Genomic DNA, 19,708 nt, shown 5'->3' with positions numbered 1-19,708 from the left:
GTGTACATAAATCCTTTCAAACGAATCGACAAAGAACAAGTGAGTATTATGTTCCATTTCTTCCAAAGTCATGGTCATGGCAAGTAATTTATATGAGCAAGTAATGGAAAACATTTAACAAGCTTAAAGTCGTATTTAGATAACTTACTTTTTTATTAACAATGCGTTAAAAATGCAACATTCTCCAAAATGAACTCTCATTTTCCACAATGTAAGAAACCGTATCAAACACTAATTTCTATGATACCAATCAAATGTAACCGCTTCTAATTGGTTTTTAACTGGGTTTGATCAAATAATTACACGTATTGCTTTCGTTCCTAAACAACGCAACGCCATGTAATGAATTGATTTGACTTCTGTTCAAAATTATCTTTACTACAATCTATTAAACTGTACGACAGACACACTAAAACAATGATACGCTTTAATTGATCTTACTAGTAAGATTTATGAAGTACAATTTAATGCTTTTGCTTTCTTTACGAGTTAAAATTCTCTGTTTGATTTTGTTGGATTAAAATGTTTTTCTACAAAATATTGCCGAAAGCTTGTAAAATTAAAGAAATTATTTTTTTAAAAAATTCAACTCAACAAACACGGGCTGTTCCTCAATACCAACAGAACAAAATGGCCGGCGAATGGGATATCAATGATGCGCACATACCCTTCATCCAGGAGCTTACGTACGAAAAGTTTAACGAATGGGCCGACGGGCACGTGCGGCACGTGTACCACCCGACGGACGATCACGCCCGAAAGCACATCTCGGGATGGGCGATGCGCAATACCAACAATCACAACGTTAGCATCCTGAAGAAAAGCTGCCTCGGTGTGCTTATCTGTACCGCCCGATGTAAGCTACCGAACGGGGGCCAAATTAATCTACGGCCCGCCATCTGTGATAAAGCGCGCCGCAAGCAACAGGGTAGGGCCTGCCCGAATCGTCACTGTAAGGCGGGTCGGTTGGAGGTGCTACCGTGTCGGGGACACTGTGGCTATCCGGTGACACACTACTGGCGACACACGGAGAAAGCGATCTTCTTTCAGGCCAAAGGGAACCATGACCATCCGAAGCCGGAATCGAAAACGTCCGGTGAGACGAGAAAGTTGATCGGTGCGACAGGGAGTGGAGCGAAGGGTGCGGCGGCTAAGAGTAAAAAATTGTCCGTACTTCTGCTAAGAGATGCAGCATTAGGAAATAAGGTGTGTGTGAGACGTTTTCTTTTATCATAAAGCTATCCATTCTAACTGCCTTTTGTACAATCTTCCAATAGCTTATGTCTCTGAAATCATCAAGTAAAGCGCTCGGTACTACAGGGTCGGAAATCCTACAGCCTCCACCACTAATTCCGGATCCCAGTTATGGTAGAGTTCATGTTTATTTTATGATATACATAATACAATTCCATTACAATAAAAATTGTTTTAATTTTTAGAAGATTCCTCAAAGTGCTCAACCTGTACCCGAACACCGTGCGTCTGTAGAGCTAAGCTTGGTCTCAACTCTCTGACCACTTCCCTATCAAGGTCCTCGGAAGGTAGTGGGATGTTCTTCGATTCATCTGGCCATCAAGCAACTCTACAAACTCATCACCATTCCAATGGGACGTGGCAATCATACGAGCCTACAATTGAATCCTTCACACCGTCCTCTGCATACGAAGGACCTGGAGGTCCTGGCAATGGTTCCTGCAATTCTAGCTTAATGAACGAGTGCTTCCATCCGGAGGAAATCTTCCAGCTTGATCAGCCCCTTCGACAGCAACAGCAGCAGCAACACCATCAGAACACCAATGGAGGTACACCGGCCATAGTTAATCAACTGGCTACCACAACTCCGACCACTCTGCTTGACCTCGGCAGTGGAGCTATCTATAAGAAGTGTAACCAAATCAGCCCCGAGTACATATTCGGAGCGAATACCTCCTCAAGTACTGGTGCTGACTCATTAACCGGCGCTTATCACACCTCGAATCAATCCTGCTCGTATGGAACTTCCGCGAATGAAAGCTGTAACACAGCGGTCACTACGGACCATCATCTTACGCTGCACAACAGCAAGTACTTCGCAGGTGATGCTAGCTATAACAATCTTCCTCATGATGAAAGCTCTTCCAAGGATTTGTTAAGATACATCAAAAAGGAAATTGGTTCCACCAACGCGGGAAAAACTGCACTCAGCGATAACGGCCTTAGTGGGACAAGAGCGCGATCGTACGAATGTGATCAGAATCAATACAAAAAGGCTTCCTACACCTTCCGAGGGACATCCACTATTGGAACCTACTTTAGCAATAGTGTCAATAATAATAGCAGTAGTATCGTTAACAACAATAGTATAACCTCGGCGGTATCACCCAACAAACAGGCTAATTATAACCATCTTACAAACGAACCATCTGTCAATTACGATTATCACTCGACCGATCATACCACCTCCCCGAGTAGCCATACGAACTCTAACTTCTCCGACCAGACGTTCGGTACGAGTAGCTGCAGCTACATGAGTACGTCGGTGGCAGGGCCACAGCACAACCAGGAGATACATTACTCTTATGCTGCCGGTGATAATTATCGTTTCGGGAGCAATTACGCGAAGGGTTCGTCGCTTGCACCCATTCACGGTGGTGCATCGTTTCAAGCAACAGCAGTGCAACAAATGCATCCAGAGCTACCACTAGCTGCATATGAATTTTATTAGAATGCAGCGAGCTTTCGTGGTAAATAGTCGATATGGTGAAGAATAAATGATTGATGAGGAAACTATGAAATATTTTAATTTTTTGTAATGTATGAGAAATTTTTACAGCAGGAGCTTATTTTGCTCGAGGAGAGCATATCATGCAAACGATTCCTTGAATAGATCGCCGACTGTACTATACTATGCACCGTTAAGCTATTCAGTGGTTTGTCATCCTTCTACCTCCTCCCAATCCACACAAGGTCCAGTTATTGTTTCTCGAACACACGCTAGAACTATCAATTGCGCAAATATCGAAGCAAAATGGCTCAACTGTGCCCGATATCCTTTCGGATAAGGAGGATCCCGGTTGGATGCCGTCCAACGGTGACAAAACAAATAAAGCACATTGCATACCATCAGGGACGATACAAACCTTAAGCGCTAGCGCCACCTGTATGTGATATTTTGTAACTGAGCATATATCCCTCTAGCGGTGAAACATGAAAGCAAACTACTTCTTGCAGTTTCGGTCAAATTTGAATTATTCACGCAGTGTCCGTTAAAATTGTTAATTTCGCACGTGTGTGAAAGAATTTTTCATTTAAGAAATTAATTTAAACCATAAATTTATAGATAATGGATGTTTGTAAAATTTAAAATTTCTCGGTTTTCGCATCAGTATGATGAGTTTACTCTTTCGCTGTCGCTCAGTGTGGTTTATCGTTAATGTATTGATTTGCGATTCTTATCAGAATTTATTCAATGTTTTCGTTCCGTGTTAAAAATTATCTCCTAATGCACACTCTCTAGCTTCTAATCAACCAAACACAGGCTGAAACACCCACAAAACATATGCAAAAATTTCCTGTTCCTATTGTGAAATAACACAATTCAAATGGAAATGAATTCAGTGTTCCTCCACCTTATAGCAAATTCCTTCCCTCCCCACAACAGAAGCCGAAGAAACACCAAATACCGTTAGTGGACGTCGAGTAGCTCACGGCTTAGTTAGTTCCGAAGGCGGAAAGAACCTTGATCATCGGTTGCCCGCTCAACATGGACCGGTTTTGGGACCGGCGGGTGTCTAGACGGCTTGTTTGAACATGCGCCAACCGGGGGAACGAGACGATAAATTGTTAACGTTGGCGCTTTATTGGCATCGGGTGGCGTTTTACTAAGCGCACGATCAACATTATACTCAACCTTCCGAAGTACGCTGCATGGGCTCGAAGCATAGTAAACTCCTGGAGGTAGCGAAACTTTCCCTTTCAGTGTCAGTTCACACCTTACCGTTTACATCTGATATGTTGTGATTTCGCAACTCGTCATCTATTCCCTGTTTGTTACTTTGAATTACGTTTTAATTACAAATAAATAAAACCTACAAGTCCACAGTGCCATTATCGCTGATTGACTCCACACACCCAGTATTGCTGCAAGTAGCACATTCTAAGTGACAGTGAAATATGATCAACACACTTGAGGCACGCCGGGCACAATATATCCCGTACTGGTCACAGGCTATCCTTCTAACGTCCGACACCTAGACAGTACCGCGGTATGTAAACAATCCGATGCGATCGGATGACAAGAACTTTGTTTTCAAATCAACGAACCACTACTATCCACTCACGTGTCATCGTGCGCTCTTCCTTCCCTTTCATTCCCAGTAAATAAACAATTCGTTTCAAGTTGCTGAAAGCCCCTGGGAATAACAAATATAAGAATGTGCAAAATGGACGCATTGAAAATGTTCATCTTTTACGATCCAAGCACGAATCACTCTTCAAAAATGACTCATTAACTCTACACCTTCCCAAAGAGCTGTTTGTGATCGAGCACTGCTTCAACGTTTAGTATTAATTCTAGCAGCGTTTGAAATTGTCGCCCGTGATTAAAAATAGCTTCCCGTCGTTCTGTTCCGCTTTCCCCAACCGATTCTTCCGGCTCGGTACTATTTCATTTCCTGTCCAGAGCGGCCAACTAAAACAACAAATCGTACCCATATGCTAAGTTCAAAAGCTCGTATAAGTGCCGTGCCCCCACCGAACGAGTCTCACTTGGCCGGCCCTCTTGACGTAAACAGCAGTATGGAGACGCATTCGCTTCATTTAACTTCACCACGCACATAGGCTAGAAACAAAACGTACACCATCTTACCGAGGGTTAGTACCCCTACCGGTTTTAGCAGGCGATAAACAACGGAAGGGGGTAAAAAATAAAAGCCAAACAGCACTCGGCACCGCCGTAGACACTTGCTCACTGTCCAACGGTATCTCCTAATGCTGCATCGCTCAGGGTGACGTGATGCTGGCGCTTAACAATGTGTTCCACTGCGCACTAGAGAGGTGAAGTTCTAGTAAACAAACAGCCAACCGATAATTATATCATCCGATTAGGAATGGTAGCGTCGTCACGCCCGGCAGCCATCGTTCGATTACTTTGCCGTAGATTCGTATGCGTGATTCGTGCTGATGCAATTAGTGGAAGTAAACTTTTCTCGTTCTAAAAGCGAATAAGAGCTGTCAGTGAAGACGAGTAGTCTACCAGGGTTTGATCGTAATGTCAAATTGATCGTTTTTATCGATCGAAAGGTACACGCAGGGATGTACTTTCCCCACATCCGCCAAAGATAGCGTTACTCGTGTGATCTTATTTTATACGAACAAAAACAACACATAACCTAAACAACCAAAAATAGCTTCTCCTTTCGAAACGTTTTTTTTTCTCTCTTCTGCTTCAATGAACCATTCCCCTCAATTGGTTGTAAATTCGAACGGTAGCATTCCGGTCGGAATGTGTTGACCACCAATATATATAGGTCAAGGAAACCCACCCGAGACCGTTCTGGATTGCGAACACTTTCGATGCAATTTTTGGGTGCCCAAATATCTTCAAGAAGAGAAACAAAAACCAAAATAAGTGCAATGTGATAAAGGTTTTAAAGTCCGTTTCGAATAGTTTCCAAAAGTCGCTTTAAAATTCATTCATACCTGTTGTACTACTCTGGCGATCGGTGAAGACACGATGGGCGGTAAAAAGAAGTAAAATTTGGTATTCAATTTTATCCACCCCAAGGTTAACGATACGATTTTCGGCAATGTTTTTGTTTACGGGTTATTTTTTAAACCGTGGGCTGAGGTTGATGAGAAAGTTTTGACATTTATGAGCGATAAATTACGATACCTTCTCAAGGAAATTCCTTTTTCTTATACCAAAGCTAAATTTAAATAATGTAAATTGTTTACAAATTAAAATTAAAATGATTTTTAAGGTAACACTACCTTAAGTAAAGTAAGTTAAAATAACACTAAAGGGTGTCCGTGGTGGTCAACAAAACTGACAAATAAGCTTTTATCCTTTACCCTACAAAGCATTGCACTGTAGCGAGGGGTTGGGCGATTAGTTATGTAATAGTGACAAGCCCCACTAGAAAAACAAAGTCTATAAACATCAACACCAATTACGATGGCTAGTGATCGTTGACATTTTGATAAGATAAGAAACAAGCTCCGCGTCTTCCGCTTATCAGCTGCCCAGTGCAAACGGTGCGTACTACTGTTTACTCACGATTGCTTTCATGTTGGCATGGTCTTTAATAGTGTTGGGTCAAGAGCGAAAGAGGTACCTCAATCGCTCCGCTCATCTTATTGTGCGCGCTCCCGCACAGCCCACGCGAAAAAGGGGTAGCTCCGTACGGAGCGCTACACACAAGAGCGATCGTGCGATGCGCTCTCAGGAGCGAAGTTTCGCACCACAAGGAGCGCTACACACAGGAGCGATTGTGCGATGCGCTCCCATTTGAAAATTTTCTACGGCTATAGCCGTTTTTTGGGAAATTTTGTAAAAAATTTTAAATTGATATATTTTAATGCGAAATTGTTGCAATAAGTTTCTTTACACTCAAATAATACTTTAAAAGAGGTAAAGCATAAAAAATAACAAAAAAATAAAAAAAATATTTTTAACTCGAAAATTTCATAAGGCTTACCCCTGCCATTTTATTGAGCAATTTAGCAAAATTTAAAAATTTGTTTTATTTTCAAGCGAAATTGTTACAATAAGTTTCTTTTCACTCAAATAATGCTTTAAATTAAAAAAAGCATAAAAAAATTAAACAAATTAAAAAAAATTTAAATTTACTAATCTCCTAGGCTCATTTTTGCACCAACTCGGACCAACGGATCGCCAATCTTTAACCTGTGGTCGATAGATGGCACCAATGGCTACATTTTCTTCTTGGACAGCAATGCTCTCAGGTGTCCGTGCCGGAAGTTATTCGAGGAACCAAGTTCCTTACCCTGTTTGAGAAAATGTAAAATTTTCCTCATTTTTGAGCAATTCAGCAAAATTTAAAAAAATGATTTATTTTAATGCTAATTTGTTGCAATGTGTTTCTTTACACTCAAATAATGCTTTAAATTAAAAAAAGTATAAAAAATCAGAAAAAATTTTTTAAAAAATTTTCAACTCGAAAATTTCATAAGGCTTACCCCTTACGTTTTTTTTGGGAAATTTTGCAAAAAAAATTAAATTGATTTATTTTAATGCCAATTGGTTGCGATGTGTTTCTTTTCACTCAAGTAATGCTTCAAATTAAAAAAAGAATAAAAAATCAGAAAAAATTGAAAAAAATTGACCCAACACTAGTCTTTAACGCTTAATGGTATCAATGATGAAAATCTGTTGTATTGTTTAGGAATACTGTTAGTCATTTAAGAAACCGAATGATCATTTCCTGTCACCTCCCACATTAAGCGCAGTGATCAATAGTAGATCTTCTCATCAAGAAACCATGTGTAACAATATGGTTCACTTCCTCATATTTCGACTGGTAAACAAATCATTACAATACCTCTTGTCCCATACATTCTTGTGCTCCTAACGAAATGTGTTTGTTTACAAGCATGTTCCGATCGACCTGCCATGAACCGATGCGATCCTTCGGCGTACTTTGGAATCGCTTTCACGGCTTACACGGGACTTCGCATAAACTCACTCGTGATCCAGATTGTTCAATTACGTTTCAAGTACCATTTTCAGGTCACCTTTTTTTCCGCAGAGAACAAGCGTTTGTATTGTTTACACGCCAAAAAAACAACAGGCGTGCAAAACTTCATACTTCACCCATCCGATCGCAATGACCTTCGATTCGGGAGCATAGCGGAACTGATAGCCACATTCGGTGTCAGGAAAAGGAAAAGAATCATTAGCGTGATGATTTCGCCAACTCACTACAACCCAAGACATGTTCGAAACACAAAACAACACACATGTTTGCGGTTTGTTTCGCTTCTAACCCAGTCCCGAGAACGTCTGCGCAATGCTTGGTGTTGATAAAGCATTGCAGTCAATGCTAAGCTGAAATTTCATCATACCATTGCCACTTATTCTCGTTCGCTTCTCAACTTTCTTCTCAACAAGCACGACATGTGTGCACCAGCGGTAGTATTTTGACTGCAACATGACGGATTTTGCGTCGTAGATTCACCAGATACACATAGGGAGTGGAGGGATGGGTAGGACGCATGGTGCATGTGCAACTAAGAAGCAAATGCGATAGACACAGAGAGTCACACTTGATGCAACGCCATATACACGTGATTTCGGGAAGAGCCCCTTGCAGTGTGGATCGTTTTGAAACAATGTTAAACGATTCGTCTAGTGTGTGGAGTAAAGCTATGAATGTGTTTTCTTTTTTCGTAATTAAACAAAAATTGTTTGAAAGCGCACATTCTCACTAGCTCCATTAAAATTGTGTCCAAGAGTAGAACACAACCCGAAGCATTGTTTTATGTCAGTGTCGTTTAATGGATTTCTTTCTATTTGGATCGAGCTGCATCTTATGTTCCAAACCACACTAGAAACTCAGACATCAGTCATTACAGTGCATGAGTACGTTCCGGAGAAGAAATAACCCAGCAACTGTTGCATCGATGAATCAAGGGTGGTTTAATCTGTTCACACGATTTAATGTGAAAGCTGTTTACTTTACTACAATTTCACAAAAACGGTTCCCCATCCGCATCGACTGCAAGACTGAAAGACGAACGTTGTTTCAACAATAACAGCCACAAATATTAGAATCCTAACGTTGTTGGAAGCAAAATATTTATTGCTTCCTACTGTGTACATGCATACACACATGCAAACCCCCCACGGGATACAAATAGTTGCCAACAGAGCTAGACCGGAGAAGAACGGTGTTATTGGGGAGGCCCAGATGGAAACGGTCTAGAGCAGCCTGGGGCAATTAAGATAGAAGAGTTGCCACTAAACCAGCTCGAACTGAAACTTGCTTCCCACAATGTATGCGATCGATCAGATTAAACGATCACCAAGCTAATGAAGGCCCAGACAGTGGGCAAACGTTTGCAAACTGATTAGTGCTCGAGAAGCACTTGATACGATTGAGCCGCTGAAGCCGCATGTGGAGTGCCACATGTTTAGCTAAAGCATGCCTTACTTTCTTTGCCACCTTACACGCCTTCGTACTTAACACCCGCTCAAAAGCAAGTTGGAATTCTTGGACAACAGCTCTGTTGTTCTTGGGCACTCATAGAAAGAATAGTTCTCCATCCGTCCAAACGAACGTCATGTGTTTTGGAATTGGAATTTTAGATTTAATCTTCTGACGATTGAACACTGCACAATGTACGAAATCTGCACACCTCTGCCAACATCTACAGTAAAGCGACAGCTCTCTTCAAGTCTCTAAATTGAGCGTAATTATTCAAATTTATTCCAAAGGTACTGAAAGTTCTTAGCTTATCCAACGCTTCAGTTCCACCGTACCCATTCGTTTACTCTGTTGTCAACTTCCTGGAGCCAACATATACCAATCAGCTGCCAGCTTTCAACAAAGCCTTACCGGCAGGGGAGTGCAGACCGGTTAAGAAAAGAGTTAATTCTTGCGCACCCACGATATCGCGCCAACCCCCTCACAAAGCGCTCGTGACCGGCATACGGGAGTGTAAAAGCCGCTAAGGTTAACTTGAAGCTCGATGTTTTGACTGTCACGAATGCGATGCCGGCGTTCTGGAGCGATTACAAAAATTCACCTTTGTGCATGTGGAAACAAACAAACAAAGAGTGGAGCTTCTTCGGAGTTGCATGTACAGTGCGTATTCATTGAATTGCGATGCGGAAATATGAATTTAATGCAACAAATTGCTTTTGAATGGAGAATCAACGTATTGAAGAAGAATATTAAAAGCATGAGAAATACTGATGAGTTGAAGTGAAGTACAGAGTACGAGTCCTTTTATGGTGATACGATCCCATATCGTGTAATCAGCTTGTTTATGATTTTCCTCCATTTCAAACTGTTGAACCAAGAACCAACCGAAACCAGTATCGTTACCTTCCTCCATCGCAAATATATTGAGTCACTATCCAGTTCCATCCAACTCAGGCGAACAACAACGAGACATTTTAGATTTCGTTACCTTCGTTACGATGATAAGCTAACACAACGGAACCTTCTCCCGTTGATATGAAATCCATCGTAACTGACCTTGCGCTTTTTTTTAAATCATCAAAACAAAAAAAACTCCAATGCAACCAAACAGAAGAAAAAACAACGGATCTAAATGTATTTAGTTGTTGGTCTATGTTTTTTTGTGTTGCTTTTTTCTAACATTTATAAGCGAAAATAAACGAAACGCATTTACGAGCGACTTTAACAACAACGCCCAATGGTAAAAGCCACGATGAAAACACTACGGATATAGGTAAACAACAACGGATCAACAACGCGATAAACCGGATTTCGGTTTTGCTTTGCTAGCTCAAATCTTGCCATACAGGCAAACCTATGCAGCGAGTGACAAATGGCGCTGTGGATGCCGATAAGAACACACTCAGTAAAGAGTGAGCTAGTATTGCATCAGACTTTTGTTATCGCAAGGTGGAAGAGCAAACAAAATGCACACAAGAAGGCAAATGGTTCACATAAATGCTGCTTGTTCGAAGTTAACATTTTGATACTACCGGTCGCAAGATATTACCGGGAAGTTCACTGGTCCGGAAACCATCCAAACCGAACGTGATCGTGAGCGCAGCGCATAGTGTGAGGAACGCATAATGGCGCGTAACTCACATTCGTGATGTTTGTTTCTTTTATCTACAAACTCCCAAAAATAGAACCCATTTGGCCACAGCGGCCAGTCGGACCGGTGTTCACACTGCTTTCAGTCTAAGCCCGTAGTCCAACGTCCGATAGTCCACACCTCATTGTCAGTCACTAAGACACACGGTGCAGGGTTGGTTTGCAGCTAATTTGATGCTCTTTTAGCATTTTGACACCTTTCAATCGCATACCAACGTGACATGCTAAGTAGAAGCTAATAATAATTACTAATAGTATCCATCATGTAGCATAAATTCCATCCCATTCACGACCCTCAGTAGGAATCTCTTGTTTGTGTTAGGAATTGTTTTTGAAGCAAACAAAAAAAAAGCGAAAGTCCCAACTTTAGTATCATCATTAGCGAACCCTTCACTGCCAAGTCTCGAGTCAAAATTTGACCTAATTTCGTCCATTCGTCTATGACCGTTTGCTACAGTATGTGATGGCACACCGTGTTTCCGTCTGCTGCTATCTTCTCCTCAACTGCCGATGTATCTTCTCCTCAACGATGGTACCATGTCCGAAGGTTGAGTCCACGGATATCATATCCCCTTTCCCATACCATCGCACAAATTAAGTATCGTTGGTGAACGTGGCATTCGGCACAGCAGACAAGCGAGTATGGCCTCGTGGGAGAGAATGTTTTTGAGAAAAATTTCCATCGCCTTTGGACGGTTTGTGTATGAGTGGAGGAAGCTACGTGATAACGATGCGTAGTAGCAATGTGACGTCGTGATGATTGATAAAAATAATTCCGGCGTTGTGTGCGTGTTCCTGGAGTTAATAACAAAAACCAAACCACGTGGTTTACCATGGAGTTTCATTCAAACGCTCAGGTATCCCCGGTTGAGATTGACATTTCAGAGCACTTGTGGAGTTGAAGTTCGTTGACAGATGAGCGCGTGGTTTAGTAATACGATCGTTTTAGCACGTACACCATGAGAAGGAACATTTCTATGCTTGGCTGATGCAATATCTGTGAATTGTTTTCCTACCCCAAAACACCAAACAATGTGTAGAAACTTTCGTGTCTAATACGGGAGCACAGCTGTGTGCGGGACACGTAATTGATTCCATCGCTTCGCCGTTGTCCTTGAGGGAAAAAGGCGAAGTGCGAAGAATACATTTGCAAGTTCCTCGGACAACCAACTCGCGACACGGCGAGATAATCGGTGAGGAAAACCATTTTCAAGGTGAAATCACCATTCCTTCTAATCGCCAAACAGCGACCACAGGCAGCAGCCTGTCTCGGCGTTGCTAAAAGGTGTTTGACACGGGTAAATATGCGGCGTTATCGGTACGTGTATTCTCTTATTCCAGCTGCATGGGAAATGAGATGCGCCGTAGACATGTTCGGATCGGACACATGTCAATACACCGTTACCGTTGTATCTAAATACGACCACATTCCGGATTCATTGCTTTGCATAGAACGATCAGGCCTGAACGATCGGTTTCTTAACGCCGTCATTCGCTGTCCAGGGAAGTGTTAGGAAGGGAACACTTGTGTCAACAAATGATCACAAGATGGGAAATTCCAGAAAGCTTTCGCCCTAATTAAGTGAATTTAAGATAAGTCATAGAGTAATTAGAAGAATTGTAGTAATCGCTTTGCTAGAGATGGTGCGATGACAAATAGACCCCAAATATGGTTTATTACTCAGGATATTTTCTTGAGTTCTTGCCGAATCTGAGTGTATGTGAGTCATCATATCTAAAGCTAAAAGCCAATCAACTAATCCACTTTGTTCGCATAACACGTCCAAACAGCTGTCAAAGCAATGAGTAATCCATCGCTCTACTTGCACCACATCAGACTCCTGCAACAAAGCGACATTCTTGATGATTAAGTGTATCAGACATTTCTACGTCTACCCCATCATGTACACAAAGGTGTTGCATTGTTTTCAATAATTATCCTTTTCTACCCACAAAACTGCACACAAACGTGGAATGTCTTCTGTAAAGAAGCGATCGAATGATCAATTTGTATAGTTAGTAATGCGATAAAGGTAAACGATCGTTTTCAAAACTGGAATTACTAAGCTTAATTCAGTCGGTAACTTTCCATCGACCCGCAAGAAAAAGAACTCTGTCCAATAGCGAAACTGGTACCGATCGTATGTTTCTGTTTACCCTGCTCCAGTCAAAAAGGTAGATTATTCTTATCAAACGTGAGTCACTTTTCTCTTTGGACAAGGGTTCTCCTTGTGATACTACCTTTTTACTACCACACAAACACAACAAAAGGGCGAATAATAACAACAAAAGAAACAGTATCAGTATCACACCGGTTTAGTGCATTCATATGAAGTATCTGTTCAGAAAGCTTCTTTCCTTACTTTACGCTTTTATTGAAGCAGTAACATAAACAAATTCTCGCTCGTGCAACAACCACAAACAGTACTAAACGAACCTGGTTTATGATGCGGATATAATTGAAACACCACCAGAAATAGCATTTCCCATCCGCATGCTTCTACACAATTATTTAGTGCTGAAAATAACGCGTTAAAAAAACGCATTACTACGACGTGTGAAGGAACATTTGCGTAAATAAATTATAATAGTACGTTGTTTTTTTTCCTTCCATTCGTTTATATCACTTCTTTAAAAGTACAAAAACTCTCCTGTCCTATCTGAGCTTCCTGTGTTATAGAAAACTGAGCGCAAATCACTATGAGCTGGTAGGAAGTTATTTGCGTACGCATTCTCAAGTTCAATGCACCAGCGTCGTCGCATCGAATGAAATATTACAAGGAAGTGTCACAACCACGAAAACCAAACATTGCGTCAGAAATTCGATCTCAAGTGTGTTTCTTTTGCACTCGCCGATGGTTACAAAAAAGTATTAATATTCCAAACCGATGCGGATGAGAGATGTTCACGATCAGAGCAAATTTCGGACTCTGCTGTGGATGATTCTTGCCTATGGATTCGTGTTTTTATGATACATAATATTGCACTTGGGGACGGGTACGTTTGTGTTTATGCTCATCGAACCATTTAAATTGGGGGGAGATGGTAAGAGGGAGCAGTAAAACTGCATCTTCAATGTTGCAGAAAACGCACTCTGGAGGCTCGTCCCACGATGGAGCTTTAAAAAGCCATGCCCTTCATTGTTGACCTTCGTTTCGATGACACGACGCAGTAGCCGAAATAAAGCCGCACTTTAATGGGAGCCCTTAAAAAATGGTGAAGAACGGTGTGACTGGGGCGTGTTGGCCAAAGCAGGGAAGATGAAACCGGTTTCGGTCACTAAACGGCATGGAGCATTCCTCGACGAGGGACGACTGCTGCGTAAAGATAAACATGGCATTGGAAAAGGCGTATTTTTTTTCTTGGTCCCTATCTGGTTATATTATGCCCGAATGACACTCCCTGGGCTGTGGTGAGTATTAATCTGGTGAATACAAAAATTATGTAATAAAACTTCTAACAGTGTGGAAGGGTTGGACCAAACAAATAGGAATGGCATGTTTATTATATCTACAAACACAATTGTTATCATTCATCATCGTCAAACAAGTAGTACACGTAATTCGGTAGCACATCGACTAATTAGATCTACATGACTTTTCCCACTCGATCATAGGGAACAACAGAACAACAAAAAATCCAAAATGTTCAACAACGATCGATACAAGGATCGATAAGGTGTGTTTATTGCGTTTCAAACTATAGTTATTTAAACTGTTTTTACAAATTACACATATGTTGACCTTCCCGTATTTCATGACGGTGACGAAATGGTTCCGATAAACACAGAAGCACAACAACCACCATCAACTACTAAAACACTCGCAAGACCAAACCAAAGCAAATCGTTGGCTGTCATCCGAATGTTTTGCTTTCCTTCAATCACGCAGATAATCATGAACGAATTCGCTCACTCTCTTCCACTTTGACGGTGACTACTACCGCTACTACCTACTACTACGTCAACAAATCGAAAAAAACCGCGTTTGTATGCCAAATCTTCTTAGCTGACGTAATCGAATGGATTGCCCTTTTTAATTGCTTACCTCAGCATGTATCAAGACCGCGTAAGAGTAGGTACACGATTGTCACAACAAAATTTCGAACGGTTAAAAACGGTACGAATGTGGCAAGATAAAAACGAACCAACAAACGCAGAACATCGTCGAATGGTTTGCGCACTTGTGAGGCATCCGAAAACGATCGAAGGATGATCATGTCCATCCATTGCAACATCGTCACCGGGATTTTTGGTGATGTTTACGTACACTTTCTACACCGTGTCGTATCGTCGATGACGCACCGTAAAGAAAAAGGGTACAATTCAACTACTTAAAGGCTGTTTACAATAACCATTACTTGATACTATCAAAGTGATACCGCAGTTGTAAAATGGGTAATAATAGCTTTATTGAACCCTTTGCTCTAATCCAATTCTAATCATTTTGATAGTGTCCACTCTAAAGGATGCTTGTAAAATTGCGATAATCAATCCAATTCAAACTAACCAAACATTTTTTTCATTTATTCACTATGGTTAATTTTTTTTAAAATAAAAGCATTTCTTTTTCTTATGAATGACATCAATCTGACCATTCAAGACGTTGAGTTACAAAGAAACGAATCGGAATAATCTGGATCGATTACGGTCACCAATTGTTCGTGATATATGGTCCGGCTGGGTGGTTTTGCACAATTCAACTCGGATTATGATCGGTCTTTATTGTACCGAGCTGCGGTGTTAAATGCCCTTTACGCCAGACCAATCATTGGTCAGAATGGACAGTAATGCTTGCAACCAGACCGACCACGACACTGATAATGTTCACGCTTAATCCTTCCCAACCCTGGCTGTGGATGAATCAATCAACAAGGGATGTGGTGATGACCTTGCAATGTTTGCAATCTTCGCTAATGCCTTTTCCAAATGCCAGAAAAGGTGAGCCAAAGTTATCGATGATCGCCATGGTTAGGGCAATCTTTTCGATAGTAAAAATAACATTTTATTACCATGTGGTGTGCACCCACTACTTCACACGTTTCTGCAGATGATAGCGGACATCCGAAAACTCCCTTTCTGGGTGTTCTTTGTTCCCGGTAATGTGCTAATGGGACACAAAACGTACGGTTGGGTTTGGTACGAAGTTATCAAACTGCTACTCACGATGCCCGCGTTATCATGGCCGATAAGACATCTCCAGGTGTAGTTTTGTTAACAAACGGTGCCCCATAGTTGTAGGGTGCCTGTACAACAAATACAACAGTGCTACAGATACGTAGACACACGCGAAGTACGATTTCATTTTCATTTCTCATCCATCCACCGTGAACCGGTTTCGGGCGGTATACTATTAAGGGTGAAAGATTAGGGCACTGCCACTACCTACTGATGGTGCTGATGCCACAAACGTGGACCCAATTACTGACGCAGATGAAAAAGCGCGAACCTATCATCGGAGGAAAATGCCGTTGTCTGTACTTGCAGCACTGATAATATAGACGCTTCTTCTGGACGCAATTGGAAGTTGGACACAATCAGCGGCAAGTCTGTGACCCTGCTCCTAGATCTGCTTCTCCGTACCGTACCAACTATTGCCGACCCGACAGAAGGCCTTCACTGTTTTTGTGTGCGTCAGTCCGGAATCGGAATCTGGAATCTTTTAGCCGCTGTAGGTCTCGGACTGACAAGGCGAAAACTGTTTTCCTCACATTTTTTTTTTGCAAATATTTCTATCGAGCATGTCTCGCACGTCTGCCAACGAGAGCGATATGTGTTTCGCTAAATAAAGCGCAATTGTTTCTTCCTGCTCTTGCGTCCGTTCCCGGCGATATGAAACCAGTATCGACAGGCAAACAGGCGTGTCGTGTGGTTGGCCTTTTTGCATAGAATTATCACTTCATGTGCTGGATGTTTTGGGGCTGAGTTGATGTCGTACTTGCATGCAACAACCCCCAGACACTGGAGTTGAATTTGAACAACAAATCGACGATGACAAATGATTGATCGTAAGAGGTTATGTTTTTTTTCTTTCTCACCTTTTTACGACTTATATCATTTTAATTATTCTTAATGTCATTTGCGTTTCTAAGGGTAAACAATCGCACTGTTTATCCACAAGATTTGTCGTCGCGATCATGCCATAACATCAGACCGGACATAATGCGTCGTTGGCTATTCTCTCTTCCCTGTTTGCGGGAAAATATGCGAAACATCCGATCGGTAGCTGATGTTGTTGTTGTTGTTGCGATAGGGGCTGGGGCTACGAGGTTTTCGTGCTCTAAACAACAAATTGCGTCTCTAAGAGCATAAGCACGATCAACCAAGGCATACCACCCACCCATCGTCGCATTAGCAAGTAAACTGATCAGTTTACATTTTTGCTATTGAGTTGCGTACTGCAGAACTCGTTGGAATTTCTTGGTTCTCTTTTTCTTGGATAGTTCCTAATTCTGGTATCAACGTTTCTTACACCTCCAGGATTGATCCTCACGTTTGTTTACGGAGTTGTGGAGAGGGTTACCGAGTACCAGAACGTCCAGAGCAATCGAACAGGCGAACTTACATTTGCGGTGCGAAACATTCCTGCTCCTGCTTAAAGCCGCTAAAACCGGTTCGGAAAGTTGTGTTTGTAAACATAGCATACATACAAACAGAGGTGCGCGCCCGCGCACGGGACCATCGTCTAAGGGCTGCGAAGAATCACTCAAACACGCAGTGTCGATCTTTTCCACTTGATCTTCTCATTGCCTAGCCTCCACATGACTCACCGGCAAGCATTTTCGAAAGCATTTCATTTTCATTTTCGCAGCCGTGCCTTCTTTCAACCGAGACACAATGTGGTGAAACAAAAACAAGATCAGCTCAAAACCTTCCAAGGGCGAAAAGAGATCTCGGAAGCAGAAAACTTGGTCGGCCACATATGAAGCAGACTTCAATTTTGGGCCCATTAAGTAACCACGTTTGGAGGCGTGCTTTGTTTCTGGAAGAACGGCATGGGGCGGTAAGCGACGAACGGAATCTTCTCGAGTCGAGAACAGGCATAACAGAACGAGACTCATACCAAAAACAATCAACATAATGCGTGTAGCTTCTTTTCTCTTTATTGCTGCTTACGCGATGATATATCCACCGATGAGGAGAAGATCGAGTGTAGTTTAAGTTGAGAAATTAATCAAATTACTTAATTTTTTACGCTTCTAAGGCGATATCTCCCACCAAGCCGTAGTACGGATTGTTTGGTATCGCTTTTGAGGTTATATTTGCTTTGAATATCTACGCTGCAAGTGTCCAAACCAAGTCACAGACGAAAATTTGTTTATTTATTCGTCACTGTTACTATTCCAATTCCCCAGACTGTTTGTCGACTGTCGTACCGTGGTTAATAACCTCGATATGATGTTATTAATGCTAAAAAAATATAAGCTTTCGTAAAGTGAATCTAAATTCCTTGTGGCAAATGTTCATATGTGCCACTTACCGATACGCCAACGTTTGTTAACGCGCACTTGTGAGAGTTCCCCAAAAACCCGTCACTCTGTGGAAACATTTGTGGAAAATTCCTGCTTCTGCAATTGTGCTGGTACAGCTGTTTATGAACAAAAATATAGATAAGAAAGGACGGGGGATGGGAGTATAATGTAAAGGATGATAGGGAGCGCGAATCATAAATAGAACCGGGCATCTGGAAGAAGATACACAGTGCGCGGCGTAGGGTTTCTCGTTTCTTGGCCAAACTATTTTTATGTGCTTTTTTTCCTTACTTAATTTCCACCATTTTCTGATGCAGAGAAAAACACATGTTCAATTTTATGATTGCACCGGCAAAGCCATTTACAAGAACAGTAAACATAATACCAGCGATGACGAGTACGCATGCAGCACGCACACTGCTTCAATTACGTCGCTTTACTGTTGGTACAATGCTTACTAACACCAACTCATACAAGTAGAGACAACAAAAAAACAATATTATTTATTTATATTTCTATATATAATATTTTTTTATATTTATAATACGAATTATTTAGTGAAATAGAGAGGAAAAAATGTTCCACAATGTAATGGTTGCAATAGAATGAAAGCGTGTTAATAAATTGTCAAACATATTCATACAATCCGTCCGCTTTCCAGGTTTCATACCGGCAAGCCATTATTTTGAAGGCCACAGCAAAATTCGTGGCCCATCCAAAACATCGCCGTATCACGCCACCTTGCCACCTCCAGAAAGCCGGTTCCACAAACTTACCTGTAATGTGTCTTACGCACACCACCCTTCGTATTAAGGGATGGAATGGAGACGGCATGGTACCGGAAGAGTGGTGAAAGAATAGGTTGCCTGCGTTGTCATGGAAGGGGACAGAGAAAACTAGGGAACTCGGGAAAGAGGAAGAAATTGTTTTGAGAAACTGCGTCGTAGCAAAACCGTGCCCCGGAACGGGAACAGCCGGCATTAATGTGTGAGTGTGTTGGAAGTTTCGTGTTTTTTTTTATGTTCTCCCCGGTAAATATTTTCCAACCACACAGAAAAAAAGGCAAACGTGCCTACCGATAACCAAAACATAGCTCGAATGCTGCAACATTATATGTTCACATTATGCGAAATTCTATTCGTAGCTAGATCCATTTCTCACCGACCGTCGAACATGTGGTGTTCATTTCAAGATCATTTCAACCCCATAAAAATTTTGTGTATAAAATTTTCCTTTTTGGGAAGGATTTTTTTGTTCGAATGCTCGCATTACGGGTCCAGAAAGTGAGCGCTATACACGTAGCGCTGCGTTGCGTTTGCGTGCGGTATGATAAGAGAAGAGCCGTCGACATCGCGCACCCTAACGCACACTAGTGCGAGAACTTATGCTATGTAAAGAGGTGGTTGATGCAAGTATGGATAAAACCAGCAGTATATAGAGAG

General features: G+C 41.6%; 1 protein-coding gene across 1 annotated transcript; it reads left to right on the top strand.

Moving 5' to 3' along the window:
• Nucleotides 1–488: 488 nt before the first annotated feature.
• LOC125775000 (uncharacterized) lies at nucleotides 489–2,757 on the top strand. The gene is made up of 3 exons (XM_049445380.1): nucleotides 489–1,224; nucleotides 1,278–1,368; nucleotides 1,440–2,757. The coding sequence occupies exons 1-3, from the start codon at nucleotides 523–525 to the stop codon at nucleotides 2,702–2,704; spliced, it is 2,058 nt and encodes a 685-aa protein (XP_049301337.1). The 5' UTR covers nucleotides 489–522; the 3' UTR covers nucleotides 2,705–2,757.
• Nucleotides 2,758–19,708: the final 16,951 nt, after the last annotated feature.

Source organism: Anopheles funestus, chromosome 2RL (assembly GCF_943734845.2).
Source record: "Anopheles funestus chromosome 2RL, idAnoFuneDA-416_04, whole genome shotgun sequence".
NCBI lineage: Eukaryota > Metazoa > Arthropoda > Insecta > Diptera > Culicidae > Anopheles > Anopheles funestus.
This window is presented reverse-complemented; position numbering and strand designations above follow the sequence as displayed.